This window comes from Panthera uncia, assembly GCF_023721935.1.
Source record: "Panthera uncia isolate 11264 chromosome D3 unlocalized genomic scaffold, Puncia_PCG_1.0 HiC_scaffold_8, whole genome shotgun sequence".
NCBI classification, from domain to species: domain Eukaryota; kingdom Metazoa; phylum Chordata; class Mammalia; order Carnivora; family Felidae; genus Panthera; species Panthera uncia.
Window position 1 is genome coordinate 40,914,987 of NW_026057586.1, and position 19,624 is coordinate 40,934,610.

At 38.5% G+C, this 19,624-nt stretch overlaps 1 protein-coding gene across 2 annotated transcripts in view; it reads left to right on the forward strand.

Annotated features, from left to right (window-relative positions):
- The window catches only part of DSC2 (desmocollin 2), a 37,454-nt gene that overhangs the window by 14,804 nt on the left and 3,026 nt on the right, over positions 1 to 19,624 (forward strand). For both annotated transcript variants that reach the window (XM_049620244.1, XM_049620243.1), the window contains exons 6-15: positions 85 to 229; positions 1,173 to 1,339; positions 5,848 to 5,982; positions 6,231 to 6,416; positions 7,977 to 8,233; positions 8,356 to 8,498; positions 13,131 to 13,358; positions 16,224 to 16,460; positions 16,828 to 16,952; positions 19,241 to 19,498. In XM_049620244.1, coding sequence (XP_049476201.1) covers positions 85 to 229; positions 1,173 to 1,339; positions 5,848 to 5,982; positions 6,231 to 6,416; positions 7,977 to 8,233; positions 8,356 to 8,498; positions 13,131 to 13,358; positions 16,224 to 16,460; positions 16,828 to 16,952; positions 19,241 to 19,498 — 1,881 coding nt within the window. The remainder of the gene's footprint in view (positions 1 to 84; positions 230 to 1,172; positions 1,340 to 5,847; positions 5,983 to 6,230; positions 6,417 to 7,976; positions 8,234 to 8,355; positions 8,499 to 13,130; positions 13,359 to 16,223; positions 16,461 to 16,827; positions 16,953 to 19,240; positions 19,499 to 19,624) is intronic.

Sequence of the window (19,624 nt, forward strand, 5' to 3'; positions counted from 1 at the left end):
ATGCCACACAGTTTCCAAACTAAAGCCAAAGCAAGTGTAAACCATATTTTAATTTTGCTTTTTTTCTTATTTTACTCCTCACAGCTGATTGCCTTTGCCACAACTCCAGATGGATATACTCCAGAACTTCCACTGCCCCTGGTAATCAGAGTTGAGGATGAAAATGATAACTACCCAATTTTTACAGAAACAACTTACATATTTACAGTTCCTGAAAACTGCAGAGTTGGTGAGTACCTACCTTAACAATATACGGTAACTTAATGTTTTAATTCATAAGCTGAGTTTCATGGTGGCCATTGGGAGGCAGCATATCTTGCTGGCAAGAACAAGGCACTTGTCACTCAGACCTCTGTGGGTGGAATTTTACTCTGCCTTTCACTAGCTGTGACCCTGGGCAAACTTCCTAATTTTGACAAACCTTAGTTTTCTTATCTGTAAAATGGGTTATTGATATGCAAGATTGTTATGGAGATTAAATGATACATTATACACCTGGAATGCCAAGCATCGTACCTGAAAAATAGAGAAGTTATTCAGTATCTTATTTTGCCTTCCTGTGTGAGATAAAAGAAATACTTTTAAGAGAATGTACTCTAAAAAGGAGTCTTTAAGTAATTGAAGTCTTAGCCTTGAAGAGATCTACTGATATTCCATAGTGATTAAATGATTGACAATATTCTGAGCATAATCATAAAGGTCATTGAAAATCATGCGTTTTCTCAATCATATTAAAATGAACCATTTCAGCTGGAAGTCAGAATGCAATCTTTGAGTCTTCTAGAAAGATCTAACCGAACCAAGAATTTTGGACACATTTTTGACCATTTGATCCATTTAAGTGGAGACTTACAAATAGAAAGAGGTTAAAGAATAATTGGAATTCTTTAGTCTAGAAATACAAAGGCAATTGGAGGGGCATTGTCAACATTTATAAATTATACATTAAATACAGTAAATGCAGATACGGTCACCAAATTCCAAAATGTTCGAATGCTGGGATATTTACAAGAAATGATACTTCATATAGAAGACTGCAAATGTATGAATTATTACTCTGACATATAATTAAGCGGTCGAAAAGTTTTTTGAGTAGATGGAGAGGAGTGAAAAAAAGGGAAAGTTGAAAATGTAAAAGGTTTGTATACTGAAGAGGATTTTTCAACATGTAGGCTCGACCGTGGGCCAGGTATGTGCAACTGACAAAGATGAACCTGACACGATGCACACGCGTCTCAAGTACTCCATCATCGAGCAGTTGCCAGCGTCAGCCACGCTGTTTTCTATGCATCCGACGACAGGCGTGATCACCACGTCATCATCTCAGCTAGACAGAGAGGTAACATAAATACTGGCAGACAAAACCTGATTATCACATGGCCATTTAATCGTAGATCTCTGTCTAGCACCTGTAGATGTGTTTTTGAAAAAGCATGTCGTAAATCTAATTTTATAAAAGTCAGTATTTTAAGTGTGTTGATGGGGATCATTAACCTCGCAGTCTGCTAATTTTGAACTGCTAACTTGTTCTCTCTTGAAATGTATGTTTTACAAGGTCGACTGGCCTAATATAAACATAATTATAGGATAGTAGTACAAACAAGGCCAAATATGAGAAGTGAAACTTTTGAAAATGTTCGGAAATTTGTTATTTACAGATAACAATGCTTCTTTTTTTTGCCTGTGTCATCCCTTCTTCAACCATCTCATCTACGTTCTTCCCCTTATATAAATTATAAGAAAAGTTAATTTCTATCTCTTTGATCTCTAATTTACCATTTTCCATTGATTGCTTGAAATCCTTACTTGGGTGTTTCACAGGTACCTAAGATGCAATATACATATAAAATTGAACTCTTCTTTACATCTAAATATGCTCTTCTTCCAATGTTTTTGAGTTCAGGTGACATTAGTACACTTTTTTCCTGTTAATTTTTCTGTTGTCAGCTTGGATTCATGTCTTCAAAATTGTATGTGATGTCTTCTCTTGCTCCCTTGATCAAATCACTTTCCAAATCATGTTGATGTTACTTCCAAAATTATCTTCTAGTTATATTCTGTCCATTTCTGCTTCAACTATCCTAGTTTAATGAGTCATTCACTTGGTTATTCACGATTACTTCCTTCACCAAGTATTTATTCATCTGAATTCTTTTTTTTTTTTTTAGTTTATTTTTGTTTGTTTTGAGAGAGAAATAAAGAGCAGGTGGGGAAGGGGCAGAGAGAGAGAGGGAGACAGAATCCCAAGCAGGCTTCTAGCTATTAGCACAGAGCCCAACACGAGGCTTGAACTCACTAACTGTGAGATTATGACCTGAGTTGAAATCAAGAATTGGACACTTGATGTTCTGAGCCACATAGGCTCCCCTATTCATCTGAATTCTTATAGTAGTTTATCTGGCCTACATACTACATTTATAATCCTTAATCTTAAAATATAGTAAATACCTGTTTGTCAGGTATATCTTTGATTCCTGAAAACTTCGTACCAGATTCATTTCTTCTTCCTCTTTTGTTTTCTCATGGATTAGAACAGTGGCCCTTAAATTTTCTGGTCTCAGGATGAATAAATGTTATTGAGGATTCCCAAATCTTTTGTTTAGTGGGTTATATTTATTGATACTTACTCCGTTAGTATTTAAAGCTGTCAAAAGTTTAAGATATTTATTTATGTACCCATTTAAAAAATCATAAATATATTACATGTTAACATAAATAACATTTTTATAAAAGATAATTTTCCAAAACAGTAAATAATCTGCTGGGAAGACTGACATTATAATGCATTTTTCCAAGTCTCTTTAATACCTGGCTTAGCATAAGACTGGTGGATTCTCATATCTCTTTCTGCATTTGGTTTATTATAATATGTAGCTTTAGCTAAAGTATATAAAGAAAATCCAACATGATATGAAGTTAGAAAGGAGAGGAGTATTTTAATAGTTATTTCAGATCATTATGGCTACTCTTCTTTAATACTACACCAAAACTTGACAGGTTTGGTTTCATAAATATTTCATCAGTTTTTGGGTTTTGTTTTTTTTTTTGCAGTGTGCCGTATCAATGAGTTTTGTACTTTGTTACATTAAAATCCATTTGTCTATCTTGTACTGTGAGTGGATAGTTTACCCATGTATGATTTTGTAACATCATGTGTTGACCATTTGGAAAATAGTGGTTCACTGAGTTATGCAGATCCTCCTTCCATATATTGATACATTTCATATACCATATAGGAAAAAGTCACCTTCTCACCTCCACTGATACACATTGGTCAATACAGGCTTTCTGGAATTCTCATTCTTGCTTGAAAACCCCAATTTATCATTGGTAACATAGTTGTTTTCCTTGAAGTGACAGATTCACTTTATGTATGACAAATTGTCTTCTAACACTAGTCTAAATGACTGTCGGTGTCTTTCATGTCAAAAATGGTATTTTATTTAAAAAACCCACACAATAGCTAATTCAGTTCATAAACAATCACACAGGTACTTCCCTTGAGAAGAACATCATACTATGTTATGTAGAAGAAATGCTTTATGCATATCTCCCCTTTCTTCACTAGACTATGGGTTGAAATTTAAGAAAATTTAGTAAAATTCTTCTTTTTTTTACTGCATTTACAAAGACATTCCCTAGTGAAATTGTATTTTATTAAAATTTTATTTTATTGTTTATAAATTCATTTATTTTTACTGTGAGTGCGTGACAGTGAAGAAAGCAGTATAATCTGCAGAATAAATGAATGAGTGAATTACTGCTGCAGCTCTATAAATTATACAGATTCTTCATGGAATTTGTGTGCTCAGGAAAAGCAAATTATAAACTAAATCCTCTTTGACCATCAAATCTTAAATAGATCCTTCTATAAGTCAGTTGAAAACACAGGACTAATGAAGGAGTCTGGGAGTGTTTTCACCCACGAATGTTTTAGAGACACTTATTAATGCCAGGATTCCAGCTTTCATCTGTTGCCTTCAACCACTTAAGCGCTTTACACATCACATTTGTCTTCCATCTCAAGATATCACAAGTTAATATTTTGGTCCCAAACTTCATTTCTTCCTTTGCTTTATCAGCCAGTTGATTGTTTTCAATAAACCTCAGTTCACTACAAACAAAATATGCATTCTCTCCTGCAAGTACACTAGCATGAGTTTTTAAATGAGGCCAGTATTTTTAACTCTATCTATATGATTGATTATGAGAGAAGAGTAAATCAGGAAAATTACATGTGTAAAAAGCATAGAGATAGAGAACTTTTAGTTTTATTTTAGGCAATACACACAGACGAGAAAGTTCAAGAAGTGATGGAATTAAGAGGAGAGTAAACATTCTTGGTGGAAGGTTAGGCTGGTTTTTTACGTATTATTTTGTCTTATGAAAAGAGTTGAGGGGCATCTGGGTGGCTCAGTCCGTTAAGCATCCGACTCCGGCTCAGGTCATGATCTCGCAGTTTGTGAGTTCAAGCCCCACGTTGGGCTCTGTGCTGACAGCGCAAAGCCTGGAGCTGGCTTCAGAAATCTGTGTGTGTGTCTCTCTCTCTCTGCCCCTCCCCTGCTCATGCTCTGTCTCTGTCTCTCAAAAAATAAATAAATGTTAAAAAAAAATTAAAAAAAAAAAAGAGTTGAATTATGTAAGAAGGGTATTAGTATTATCATTTTATAGAAGAGAAAACTTAGTTAAAAAGACTTTTCCAGGGGCGCCTGGGTGGCTCAGTCGGTTGAGTGTCCGACTTCGGCTCAGGTTATGACCTCATGGCTCGTTCGTGAGTTCGAGCTTTGCGTCGGGCTCTGTGCTGACAGTTCAGAGCCTGGAACATGTTTCGGATTCTGTGTCTCCCTGTCTCTCTCTGCCCCTTCCCTGTTCGTGCTCTGTCTCTCAAAAATAAATAAACATGAAAAAAATGTTTTAAATGACTTTTCCAACTGCCAGAGAGATTACATTTGTTACTTTAGAGTTAGGAATAGAACCCAAGACTTCTAAAGTTCATCCAGAAGGCATTATTATTAGAGTTGCTTTTAATCCTTTCATGCTTCAGTACTTAAGATAAATGAAACCATTATGAGAAGAAACACATTTTTCTTAAACTCTAAGTGAACGTTCTTCAATCCCTGATGAATAGAAAGCCCTAAGAACCAGATTCCATTTTCCATAGAGAGAAAAAATTATAGTTCTGGATCTTTTTACAAATGTAAATATTTAAAATCTACCTTTTTTATATGAGGATATCTCACCTAATTATTACAAGACTGGTATGAGAGTCACTGCTATGTATTTTTCAGCTTAAAAATGTACTTTGGAAAAGAGATAAAGATTTTGATTAACTACTAGGCAATTTTAAAATGTGCTATGGCTATATCTTCTCTTTCTGGTGAGTAAAACTAAAACCAGTTCTTCTATATTCTATGAGTAGCACTTTAAATTTGAGAGACTAGTGGCACCTGGTGGCTCAGTTGGTTAAGTGTCTAACTCTTGATTTTGGCTCAGGTCATGATCTCACAGTTCATGAGTTTGAGCCCCACATTGGGCTCTGCACTTACAGCATGGAACCTGCTTGGGATTCTCTCTCTCTGCCCCTCTCCTGCTCACTCTTGCTGTCTCCCTCTCAAAATAAATGAATAACAACTTTAAATAAATAAAAATAAATTTAAGAAACTACTCTATTTTAATAAATTAATAGAAAAATACGGGTGTCAGGAAATTATTCTTTTGCTAGTACATGAAAACTATGAAATTTAAGTGTTCTTCTTAAATTTTTAATGCAAGAAAATTTACAGAGTGTAAATTAGGATTTCATTTATAATGTTGCTTTTGCATAATAATTAAATTCTTTCCTTTCAGCTAATTGATAAATACCAGCTGAAAATAAAAGTCCAGGATATGGATGGTCAATATTTTGGTTTGCAGACAACTTCAACTTGCATCATTAATGTTGAAGATGTAAATGACAACTTGCCAACATTCACCCGTACTTCTGTAAGTACATGATAGTAATAAAAGAAAAATGTATGACCCAGTGTTAATTGGTAAACATGCATACCTCTCTCCATGCTGCATGATTTCAAATGCAGTATCCCCAGTCACGTGACAGTAACCCAGACTCAGGATTTAAAATCATGTGACCATAGTCCTTGGAAATTAGAAGAACTGAGTTTACTTCCCACTGTGCTCTATGGGTTACAGTAACTAATTAAGCCTTTTTTTGTTGTTTTTTATTATTTTAGTATGTGACATCAGTGGAAGAAAATAGAGTTGATGTGGAAATCTTACGTGTTACCGTTGAAGATAAGGATTTAATAAATACTGCTAATTGGAGAGCCAATTATACCATTTTAAAGGGCAATGAAAATGGGAATTTTAAAATTGTAACAGATCCCAGAACCAATGAAGGAGTTCTGTATGTGGTTAAGGTAAGAATAAATTAGTAAATTAGTTATTTGTAGCTTATAATATCATAGATTAGCATACTAGGGTTTAATGAGAAGAAGAGAATTCTGGTAAATATACGAATAATGTAGATATATAGGTAAATGTAAATGTTCTCCATATCTATAATGGGATGGATATATTCAATTTGGGAAACCTTTTATAAAGGCATGATTTTTAAAATAATATATATATATATGTGTATATATATATATGTGTGTGTATATATATATATATATATGTGTATATACATGTACATATGGTCAATAGTATCCACTTTATAACCAACATCTCTTAACAGTTCAAATACTGGCACAGCTTTGATGCCCACGGGGGCCAAGTTTGGGGCCAAACTTTCCTGGCCCATTCTTTCTGTAGCTGGGTCAGGGAGACTCCACTTATTTACTGAATTTCCCAAATGGTGAGTCATTCCTGGTAAGACCCACAGGGAGAGCGTTTGTAGATCTGTTCATCTATATCTAGCATACATTACAACCTTAGCTTCTTGGTTAAGAATGGAAATCGTCAACCATTCAAAGATCCGGATACTTGTAAAACCTCTTTCTAATACTATTCTGCAACATCTCAGAAGACCTCACTGCTATTTCCAGAGCCAGTTAGCCCATAAAGCCACCTGGGCTCCATTTGTTTTGGACACAGTCCTAGTCTTCATTGTGCTGTATCTTTATCTAGAATGTGATTCTATCCTGGGTCCGTGTAGTTTCCCTTTTTGTACATTTTCACAAAGAGGATGAATCAAGTGATGAATTCTTTCTTCTTACCATGATGAAAATTAGCTGCAGTTTTGTGGGTTAATTTCTGTATTTCAAAGAGTAAAGAAATGTCCTTTGAATCTTACCTCTTTCCTCACCTAACCCCTACCCTAATCCTTGGTATTCTAAGAAAGAATCTTATCTCTGTGAAGTCTTAACACCTGACAAAATCTCTGTCTTGTAGGGAATGGCTTTACCCATTCCCATTATAACTAATATCAGGCAAGATAAAATAAAAACGTTCCAGTAAATTTGGTACTACCAGTGTTTTTTAGAAAGTACCTGGGATGGAAGAGCTAACAAAAGACAGTGTAATGTCCACGAGCTTTCCAGTTTCTTCTCTGTCCTCTCTGAAAAACATTTTAGAAAATTTGACCCATAGTTTCTACCCCAAACCAGGTACAAATAATTTTACTCATGTCAGAATGGTAGGATAAGTTGTCCCAAAAATGAATGGAGCAGAAAATAACTATTGGTTAGGTTATGGAGTTCCTAACGTCTCAAGTGTTAACCTCACATACTTTTTGCAATCATTATCAGGACTCTGATATTACTTGCAGTTGAAGAACAGTTTTTGTTTGTTTTGTTTTGCTGGTTTTGTCCACCCAAATACTGAATCAGTTGAAGGATTCTTCTCTTCCAACCACCACCTCGTTTCTGAGTCTATGTTTAATATTGTCAGGACTATTCCTGGCACGAGTTATGTATGGCACTTAGCATGGCCAAACGTTAAACGTCTTGATCTGATTTTCAACACACTTGCTTTTGTAGCCACTGAATTATGAAGAAAGACAACAGGTGAACCTACAAATTGGAGTAGTTAATGAAGCTCCGTATTCTAAAGAGGCTAGTTCACGATCAGTCATGAGCACAGCAACAGTTACAGTTAATGTAAAAAATCAGGATGAGGGCCCCGAGTGTAGCCCTGCAGTGCAAACCGTTCAAATTAGAGAAAATGCGCCACCGGGAACAAAGAGCGATGGATATAAAGCATATGACCCCGAGACGAAAAGTAGCAGTGGCATAAGGTATCTTCTTTTAGTTAACTCCAAATTTACCATGTTTTTAAAATTCATAACTTGTTTTGATGCCAGAATTATAATTTGGCCTATGACCCATTTTTGTCATTTTAATTTATCATTATTAACAGGTATAAGAAATTAACTGATCCAAAAGGGTGGGTGACAGTAGATGAAAACTCAGGATCAATCACCACTTTCAGAAGCCTGGATAGAGAGACAGAGACCATCAGAGGTGGTGCATATAATATTACAATCCTTGCATCAGGCAAAGGTAAGAACTTTGTTTTTAATCCTGCTACATCAATTCTCACCTACTTACATCCTCAGTGTTTAAGCCAACAGTATAGATTTTTAAATCAGCTGCATATATTTTCAAAATGTATTTCTCCCCCAAAAGACATAGAGCAAGTGAGAAGTTTGCTGTAACTTATTAATTCATGTCTGCTATCTAATACCCCCCCCCCCGTTTTGTGTAATTATAAAATAACTTAGTTATAGAAATACTGGAAACCGTGGCTTATTGAAAGTAAACAATAATTGAACATTGAGAAAGTTACTTTGGTAACATTACCTTCAATTTATCTAGTCATCTCTTTTTAAAATATTCACTGTGGAAAGAAAATTCATTGTAGGGAGAACATACTTACTGCCCCATAGTGCATTCCTGGAAAACGGTTCTGTCTTTTTACAAGAAACTATCAACATACTTGGGGGTTAGAATTCTGATTAAGGACATTATATAAAAGTAATCATAGATACGATTAATAGTATACTAAAATTAGAAAGACAAATTTTGTGAATCCATAAAACCATATGAAATGTAAAATGTTCTGTGAGTCCTACCAAACTGAGGGAAGTATGAGCACAGTGGTTATATATGAGACCCATTTAGTACATGTTATACGTTTGACCTTTGTGCATCCATAAACCAAATATGCCAGCTCCAGTAAACATAAGTTATTACACTTTGACTTACAAAGTTGGAACTTAGAAGTGACTTTGAAAGATGTTTTAAGTATTTCAGTCCTCTCTAAATTAATGAGAGATGGTTCATATCCATTGGCTGAATTGGAAAGGTTGTAATTATTATTAATTTAACTTTGATTAATTGAAGATTGCCCTTTAAGGCCTCAGCTTCCTTTGTCCCGTTGTCAGGACCTGCTTTTTGGTCAAAGGCAAGTGAAAAAGAAGAATGATATGAAAATCAAATCTGTTCTTTTTACATTTTTTTTTTAATGTTTATTTTTGAGAGAGAGAGAGAGACAGAGCCCAACCAGGGGAGGGGTAGAGAGAGAGGGAGACACAGAATCGGAAGCAGGCTCCAGGTTCTGAGCTGTCATCACAGAGGCTGACGTGGGGCTCAAACCCACGAACCGTGAAATCATGACCTAAGGTGAAGTCGGATGCTTAACTGACTGAGCCAGTTAGGCACCCCTATTCTTTTTACATTTTAAGTAGCACTTGGCAAATGGTTTGTTGATAGATAAGATAGAACTACTATCTGGGATTAGACATTTGGGATATAATTTTATTCTACATTCTCCTTTGTTGTAGAAGAGATTAAATAATTGAGAGATCAAATATGTGTATGGAGTTTAGATGAGTTAATCATCACTGCAGAATAGAATAAATGTGTAGTGGGGCCTTTCCCATTCATTTCTATTGAAGAGGGTAGGGGATAAATAATTTTACGTCTATTTATTCCTTGAACTGAGATTCTACAAAAGGATGTTTTTTGTGTGTTTTTGTTTGTACCTTTTTCTAAAATCTATACTAGCTAATTTCATTTGCCCCCCCCCCCCCCCCCGCCACCCCAGCTGCTTCCTAATGAAAGAGTCTCTTTCGTGAGTGAGCACTGACCTCTGGGTCCATTCTCACTTCCCACCCTCCTGCTTCTCTACAGCACTTACTTCCTCTTTCTGAAACTCCCTTACAACGCTTCTGTGTATAAATTGTTCCACACACTCCTCTATCATCCATATGTTTTCTGGTACCACCTTCCACTCTCCTGAACATAGCTATTTCTTCAGTTGGCGTTCAATTTCTCTTCTTCTCAGTATCTTCTCAAATTTAGCTCTCCTGGCAGTGTCACTTAAGTATCTCCTCCATATAGCTCAGTTTTAGGTTTCTATGTTTGTTGTATTATTCGCGCTTTGGGGAGGAGCGTGCTTTCAAAAAATGTTTGAAACATTTACCAGGAGGGCGCCATGCACAAAAATCACAAAACCATGGCTTTGCATGACTTCATATTTGGAATTAGTACTTACTTATATAGAATTGCTTTGACATTAGGTGACCATTGCATGCATACGCTCCAATGAATAAGGGGATTATTTATTTAATCAACAGATGAATAATGGCTGTGAGACACTGAATTAGATGTCTAAGATCTTTGGTTTACATATTGTACACCAATATGAATGACAGTGTGCAAAAAAACGGAGTGTATTGAACAACTCCAAACGTTTAATGGAAGGAAATTCAGGCACTCAGCACAGTAGTAGAAGAGCAAACACGGAAGAGTTTCAACTTTCAAAGACAATGCAATTAGATTCAGTCAGTAAGCCGTGTGCTTTCAACTCAGTGTGTGGACTCAAATGGAAAAGAAGTGTTCAAGACCACCAGCAGTCCCAATTTCCAGAGAGAGCCAGAAAACAGCACATAGCGTGAGAACAAGAGATTGTGAGAAGTGAAATTATTCTGCCCTGAGAAAAGTATGTCAGGTAGATGAAATACGCATCTCCCTGCTTCCTTTGTCTCCCTCTTCTTCTCCCTCTTTGTTTAGTTGTCCAAAATGAGAGATAGTTGCATTGTTTCTTGGCAGCTTGTTTCTTCTCTCGTCATCTCATTTCTTCTCTCCTGGTTCCCCGTTTCTTCTTGCTGGTGCATGTCCTTTACTAGTCCGTCCAATGGTGTGGTATGGGTGTTAAATCCTGCCTGACTTGCTCTGAAAAATATCATTCTCATGCTTGACTTGATAATTTGACTTGGTTTAACATTTTGAATTAACTCCTTCTTTTCCTCAACACTGTGCAGGTCATACTCCATTATCTTGTGGCATCTCTTGTTGCTGATGTTTATCCTACTGTCAATCTCACTATTGTCCCTTTGTGGCTAGTATGTCTAGATAACTTTTATAGTTCCTTAGGTTGCATTCTATAGTTTCAATACAACATTTATGGTGTGAATGTATTTTTACTAATCTAGCATGGAAGATCATGTTTTTCTTTAATTATGGGATATTCTCAGCAATTATGTATTTAAATACTGCTTCCCCGACGTTCTAGTTATTCTCTTCTTCTAGAATCCCTATGAGAGGAATGTTGCTGTTTTATTTCTACTGGAATTTAAGCTATAATTTCATTGTTGTTTAAGTAGTTGCCCTTTTTATGTCTTTGAAGATACTAAACATAACATGTTTCAAAGATGTCTTGTGTAGGGTGAATCAATCTTCTGATGGATGATTTTGGTTTTCCTTTTAGCATTAATCCTGCTCATTCTTGAATTTTAACTTGCAAGCTTCTATCACGTGGGAGGTGTTCAGTTGTCTCTCTGTTGTTGGTTTCTCCATCCTTCCCGCTTCACCCCATAGGAGTCTTAGAGTTGCCCCCACCTTGTCCTTTGCTGTGCCCCACGTTTCAGAACCAGTTCTCCTGGCCTTTGAAGACACTGCAAGTATCATAGGTCCTGTTGCCTGGGTTGAAGTTGTGACTGTAGGGCTGTGCCCCATCTTCCAGCTCTCCTAGGTTGGCAGTTTTATCTAAGGCACGGCCCCAGGCAGCAGGCAACACAGGTTTGCTCCCCTCTTCTCCCTGCTTGATATCCAAGCCCTTCTTATTAAATGGAAGAAAGAATAAGTGGTTTAGAGACAGAAGTCCTGGATTTGTGTTCAGCTTCGGGCTTCACAACTGTGTTACTGGTTTGTGGCCTGGACACATGCTCACTTCCTCTTTGAATCCCCTAGGTTGTTTGCCAGCACAGTGCCCTGTACAAAGTGGTTATTCAGTAAGTTTTTATTAAATATATATAGACAGATGAGGGGTGCCTGGGTGGCTCAGTCCGTTATGCGTCCAACTCTTGGTTTCTTGTCAGGTCATGATCTCATAGTTCGTGGGTTCACGCCCCAAGTTAGGCTCGTGCTGACACCGGGGGGCCTGCTTGGGATTCTCTCTCCTCTCTCTGCCCCTTCCCTGCTCGTTCTCTTGTTCTCTCTCAAAACAAATAAATAAGCATAAAAAGTAAAATAAATATATAGATAGATGCATTCCTTAGGCTACAGCCACTCTGATTAGTTTGGTTTGCAAGTGATTTTCTGCTTCTGGAGTCTTTCGTCCTTCAAATGGTCCTATGTACTATGTTGTTCTAATCTTCCATATCCACAATCTTACCTTTCAGTTCCCCTGCTCCAAAACCTTACTCACTTCCTAGATGTATATTAAACTCCAGGCTCCTTAGAATGGCTTTCAAGGACCCTTGGCTCTTCTCTGAGGTTTTGAACTCCAACCAATTTGCCTTCCCCTTCATTATGTCTAGAAGATGGATGTGCATGTTATGCTTTCCCACCTTCCTGAATGTCCTTGTGCTTTTAAGTATACCAGAAATGCCCTTGTTCATCCTCTTTTCTCCTTTTTAAAAATCAGTCAAAACTAACCTCTATAACAGTTTCCATCTCAGTTGCATGGATAGTGAATGGATGACAAATCTAAATAGTTATTATCTCTCCAACCCATCCAAAAGTGACAATTTTTTTTTTTAACATTCCTTAAGGGCACAGCTTTGCGCTTGTCATTGATATGTCACAAGTGCCAAATTCACATTTAAACCTTTTTTTTTTTTCAATGTAGAATTTCCTAGTTAAAACTCAGAACATTAAAATGTTCTATTTTTATATCCAATTTTCTAGATGGGAGAACGTGTACTGGGACGCTGGGAATTATACTTGAAGACATGAACGATAATGGCCCAGTTATCCCAAAACAGACGGTGGTCATCTGCAAAACCGTCATGTCATCTGCAGACATCTCTGCAGTGGATCCTGACGATCCTATAAATGGCCCACCCTTTGACTTCAGTTTGGAGAGTATTCCTGATGCAGGCATAGAAAGAATGTGGAGACTGACAAAAATTAATGGTACGTATTACTAAACATGACTTTGTCCTTTTCAGCATCCGTATGTCTAAAATATTTTTTTCTTGATGCAACATGAGAATAATCACCGTGTGGGAACCACCAATAAAAGAAGGAAAGTTCCTCCATTCCGGTGTGGTGGGAAGTAGGACTCAAACTCAGGAACCATGAGACCATGACCTGAACCAAAATCAAGAGCCGGTTGCTTAACTGACTGAGCCACCCAGGTGCCCCTCTTGCACCGTTTCTAATCTCTCCTGTGTCAAGATTCTGTTAGGGGCTGTGTGAGTCCCCATTCCCCTCCCCTGTACATATCCCGCCTTAGCCTGGGTCTAATGCCATCACTTCCTGACTTGCTGACCTCTCCTCCACATAGATTCTTCACTCACCAATGGTTTCCTAGGTTGTAAGGGGATCACCATATGTTGCCGGTCTGTTCCCTAGGAAGTGAACTCTGAGACAAGAGTTTCTCAGGCAGAGTATTAATAAGGAGTTTGCTTGGCATCAGTAGATGTGAAAGGAAGGAAAGCAGAATTGGGCAGAGAAAAGCCAAGCTGCAGCCCAAGTCAAAGGACAGCTGTAGTTAACCCCACAGGAAGTCTGAGTTAATGGCCCTTCAGGGGGCCCCAAGTTGAGCCTCTTTCATGGCTCAGGCAGTGGAGTGGGTGCCTTGAGGGGCGTGACTTTTGGCAAAATGGCACAGACGTTGAAGAAGCTTATGGCCTCCCCAAACAGCTGGGACAATGCGAGGACAGTATGTCCCTGAGTGCAGGGAATCTGGGTATGCGTCACAGTGTCCACTCTGCTGTCCCTTGTCTCTGCACTGCATTGACCTCTGACCTTTTCTCGTCTTTTGTTTTCTAGTTGGGATTCTCCCCCAACTTAGTTCCTAGTCTGTACTTCTGACTTTCCCCATGAGAGGATCTATGGTGATAAGAATGGCAAAATGGAGGGGCCTCTCCATGCCAGCTGCCTCACTCACTCCATCGGCTCTTCACTCTGCGGTGCTCTCGGCATCTCCTGACTGTACTGCCCACGGGCCCTGATGGCCTGGTCGCCCCCCACTTCAGCGTTCATGGTTCAAGATCTGCCATAAACAGAGGGTTTGCCCTTATGGTGTCCTTGAATGGTTTTCAACCCCATGCTTCCAATGAATATTCCTCTATTTCTTTCATGACAAATTAAAAAACAAAAGTTGTGAGCCAAGGGAAGGGAAATAGGAAGAGGGAAGTAAAACAAGGACACATAGAAGCTACGGCGACAAGTTAAGACCCGACTGTGTCCCGAATCCTGCTCTGTGGACCGGCAGCATTTTCAGTCTTTCTAAAAACAGTATTCTGGTGTGTGTGTATGTGTGTAAGGTTATCAACTATTCTTTTCTTGGGAACAACTAACCTTATTTTTAGATTTTGTTCTTTCTACTGATTTGGTGTCATATCATTTCTTTTTAGATAATGTGGAGCGAGATGGTAATTTTTTTTTTTTTTTAATATTCCTACTTCATACAGTAAAACAGTGGCAGGATTATGTTGCTCAAAGCTTTGTTACTTTAAAGTTTTACTATCTGTGAAGTAACCCAAAGTCTGGGAAACACCAAATCAAGAAGAACATATCCTAAAGAGGCTTTGAAGTCAGATAGGCTGTGTTAAATGCTGGCTCCACTGTTTATTAGTGACATAAATATGACCATGCTATTTATTCTCTTTGGGCCTTAATTTACTCATATGTAAAGTGGGATTATTTGAGGGAGTCAACAGGATAATGAATGCATCAGACCATGGCACATTATGCACCATCAATTTTGGTTTTGTTAATCTTAGTATTATTTCCTACACATAAACTTACCAAGTTAACCATGCTTTCTTTTATTTGGTTTTCTTTTTTAAAATGTTTATTTATTTTTGAGAGAGAGAGGGAGCTAGTGGGAGAGGGGCAGAGAGAGAGGGAGACACAGAATCGAACGCGGGCTCCACGCTGACAGCAGAGAGTCCATTGCGAGGCTTAAACTCACAAGCTAGGAGATCATGACCTGAGCTGAAGTTGGACGCTCAACCGACTGAGCCACCCAGGTGCACACCATCCTTTCCTTTATAATAGACTTATTCACTGATTTCTTTACCCAAACATCCAAATTTATATTTACAGCTTCAAACACCTTAAAAATCAATGGAATTGTCACACTGCAGGGGGATTATTCTTGGACATGTGCATGTGGTGTTTACGTTCAGGATAATATTATATCTTTGGATATGTGCTTAAGACTCAACTGGATTTTGACGTGGATATTTTCCACCCTTGACCTAAAAGCAAATACATGGTCCTATAGGACCATGAGATGCTGTAGCAGCAGGACCGCTCATGCCTGCTGGTATGTTCAAGGTCAGCCACGTTCTAAGTTGTCAGAATCAGTCTCTGACAGTAAGTCACAACTGTGTAATACTGTTTGGCACAATATATGCAAACAAAGTAAGGAGAAATGTCCAGAATTTCAGACTGTTACTCTATGATGAATCATGTATAAATGAAAATTGCACTGTAAGTTTCTCTTAAAAATTTTTAAAGTGGTGATAAAGACCGATGTCTTAACAAGCCTATTACTTGTGATTGGAAAAGGTTTGTTTATGGATGGAAAAATATATTATTCCAAAAGCCAAAAGACATTTCTATAAGACACAGCAGGGATAAAGTTTTCTTTGCGGTATGTTTACCATCGAGGTAGATGAGAACTCCTCAGTCCGTTCCCATTCACGATCCTGTGCCGGCTGTGCCCTCCCATCAGGAAGATCCATTTGTGGAGAAATTTGGTGAACATCCTAACACAGGAGGCATTTGTGACATTCTATATCACTCGGTTTTATTTTCTTTCAGATACAGCAGCTCGTCTTTTCTATAAGAACGACCTTCCATTTGGACCATATCAAGTACCTGTCAGAGTTAGAGACAGACATGGCCTGTCAGTCGTCACTCCATTAAAAGTTATACTATGTGACTGTGTTACTGAAAATGATTGCGCACTTCGCACAGACCCAAGGACTGGCAACGGAGAAGTGAGGCTTGGAAAATGGGCCATCCTTGCGATACTGCTGGGCATAGCATTGCTCTTTTGTAAGTCCCTGCATGAACTCAAATAAGAGCCTCTGAAATAACTTTCAAGACTCATTCTTCGAGTCAACACTGCTCTCTGTAGCTGGCCACTTGAAGATAGTTCTATTTCAATTTAGCACAACATATTTAACTTATATATTGCAACTAGTGTTCTCTCAGCACAGACCTAAAATTCAGCGCAAAAATACAGCCCTTATAGCACGTCTTCGCGGCATCTCTGGTTAGGGCGGACTTGCCAATTGCCTACGATTTCACCATAGGCCATCGTGTGTATGTTTTCTGGAAAGCTGTCTTCATATTAGTCATCCTAAATTCGTAACTTCACATTGTTTTATGATAAACGGAAGCAATTTCTCTCATCCTCCAGGTATCCTATTTACCTTAGTCTGTGGGGCTACCGGGACAGCTAAACAGCCCAAAGCGTTTCCCGATGATTTAGCCCAGCAGAACCTCATCGTGTCAAACACTGAAGCTCCTGGAGATGACAAAATGGTAAGTAGTTTGTCTTTCTAAAATAAACACAAAGGACAAACTGGCCTAACCAACTAGAATTCTCTTTCTGGGACAAGTTCTTTTGCAGTCGGGTACCTTACAATATATTAAATTCCATTGTTCCTGGGGAAGTAGATAAAATTAGGTTGGTTCTCATGATGCTATGTGATATTTCACTGTGGTCATAGGGTGTTACTTCACACTAAAAATCCTTCAGCCTGTTATTATTATTCCTACTTGAAGTGTTTCATGATTTCAACTTTAGGTCTTTTTTATGTATTGAAACTGCTGTTTGTGCTGTAAAAATATTTCATTTAATTATTCACAGATCATCAGCATAATTATTTTAAGGTTTTTTTTTTTTTTTTCCTGGCAGCAGCAATAAAATGACTACAAGCTTTGATCTGTGTGGGAAGAACTTTAATGGAGTCTTTCCGGTGCTAATGTGGGTTAGAAAGAAGCCTGAGGTCAAATTTATGATCCAGCAGTGCTAGCCAGTGACTACAGAGATCCAGCTTCGGTTTCTGGCCTAGTATGTGGATGAGGAACATGTAAATTTTCTACAAAAAGCATAATGATGATAAGAACAGGACAGATTTAGAAAACTTTAAAAAGTGTAAAACGTGTAAAAAAAATAAAATAAAACAAAACTTAGCGTTTCCTACAAAAACAAACCATGGAAAATTAGTGGCCAGAGAAGCATCTCTGCTGGTTTATTTTTATTTATTGAGATTGCAAGGATTTTATTTTTAATTAATTAATTAATTATTTTTAGGGGCGCCTGGGTGGCTCAGTCGGTTAAGCGGCCGACTTTGGCTCAGGTCGTGATCTCGCAGTCCATGAGTTCGAGCCCCGTGTCGGGCTCTGTGCTGACAGCTCAGAGCCTGGAGGCTGTTTCAGATTCTGTGTCTCCCTCCCTCTCCCTGTTCATGCTTTGTCTCTCCCTGTCTCAAAAATAAATAAAACGTTAAAAAAATTTTTTTAAAATTAATTATTTTTAAGGAGAGAGAGTACACACAAGCAGGAAGGGTGGGAGAGGCAGAGGGAAAGAATCTTGAGCAGGCTGCACACCCAGCATGGAGCATGACACGGGGCTTGATCTCATAACCCTGAGATTATGACCTGAGCCAAAATCAAGAGTCAGAAGCTCAACCGACCGAGCCACAAAAGGCACCCCAAGATTGCAAGGATTTATTATTCCAGCCAAGATGTTTATGGCAACTTTATTTCTATATTTTTGTTCTAGTTGAGGGGAACTAGATTAGACATTGAATAAAAATACCAATCGGGGAGCCTGGGTGGCTCATTGGGTTAAGCATCCAATTTTGGCTCAGGTCATCATCTCATGGTTCATGGCTTCAAGCCCCACATCAGGCTCTCTGCTATCAGTGTGAAGCCTGCTTCAGATCCTCTGTCCCCCTCGCTCTGGGCCTCTGCCCTATTCTCTTTCTCTCTAAAAAATAGATTAAAAAAATTTTTTTTAATTAAAAAAAAAATACTGATCATGTGTTGTAGACTCTGGGTCTGGAGTTCTCAGGCAGAGAGTGGACGCAGGATTAAAATGCAAGAGAGGCTAATGTTCGGGAGGAAACAAGAGCCCCAAGTAAGGGTCCTTGCTCCATTTTTATTAGGATCAGAAGGCATACAAGTGTGATGGACGTGTGCGAAGAGACGATGAAACCACGAACGTTAACTCATGTGTGTGAAGGAAAGGGGGTTTTGGTGTTAGGGGTCTGGCTCCAGGCAGGTGGTTATTTCTGGCATGCCCGAGGCCCTGAGTCTGTTTATCTTAGCCTGCCTAGGGACTAAAACAGTGAGATCCTGCTACCTCAGGGTCAACAAGGCATCTTTCTTTTGCTAATTAGCTTATTCCCCACAATCATCATTTCTGTTTCTGCTCTAGGCAGGTGAAGGGAATGAATTTAAACCCAGCAGGGTAAATACATGTGAGACATTGATAACGGAATCCTGATTTTGAGGCTTGAGATGTTGGAAGGATTTAATAAGTGACGTTGTACAATACTCTAAGAAGTTTTCAGAGGAGGAATATACATTAAGCTTTCTGATTTGTCTCAAGGATAGACCACTTGACAGTTGGCGATTTCCAGGACACTGCATGAAGTCCTGGGGTTACGATAATCAGGTCGTCAGGATAGCCAAGACAGATTTAGTTCCTGCCCTCAGAGAGCTTACCTTATAACACAAGAATTTATAACATTATTTACGTTCCGTTGTGGTGGTGGTTGTTCTTCTCTGTACTTCCCCAATGCCAACTGTTTCCGTTTCAGTGTTCCACGAATGGCTTCACAACCCATACCGTGGGCAGTTCGGCTCAGGGAATTTGTGGCACCTTGGGATCAGGAGTGAAAAATGGAGGCCAGGAGACCATTGAAATGGTGAAAGGCGGACACCAGACCCTGGAATCGTGCCGGGGGACGGGGCATCATCACACCCTGGATTCCTGCAGGGGAGGACACGTGGAGACGGACAACTGCAGATACACATACTCCGAGTGGCATAATTTCACCCAGCCCCGCCTTGGTGAAGTGAGTTTCCCTCGGTGTCCTAAGAATTGATTTTGATATCTTTTCAGCGTTCTGAATTGTTACAATTTAGTGGCCTCACCTTCATTGTCAATTAATTATTAATCTACTTAATTGGAAAGTTGTTTT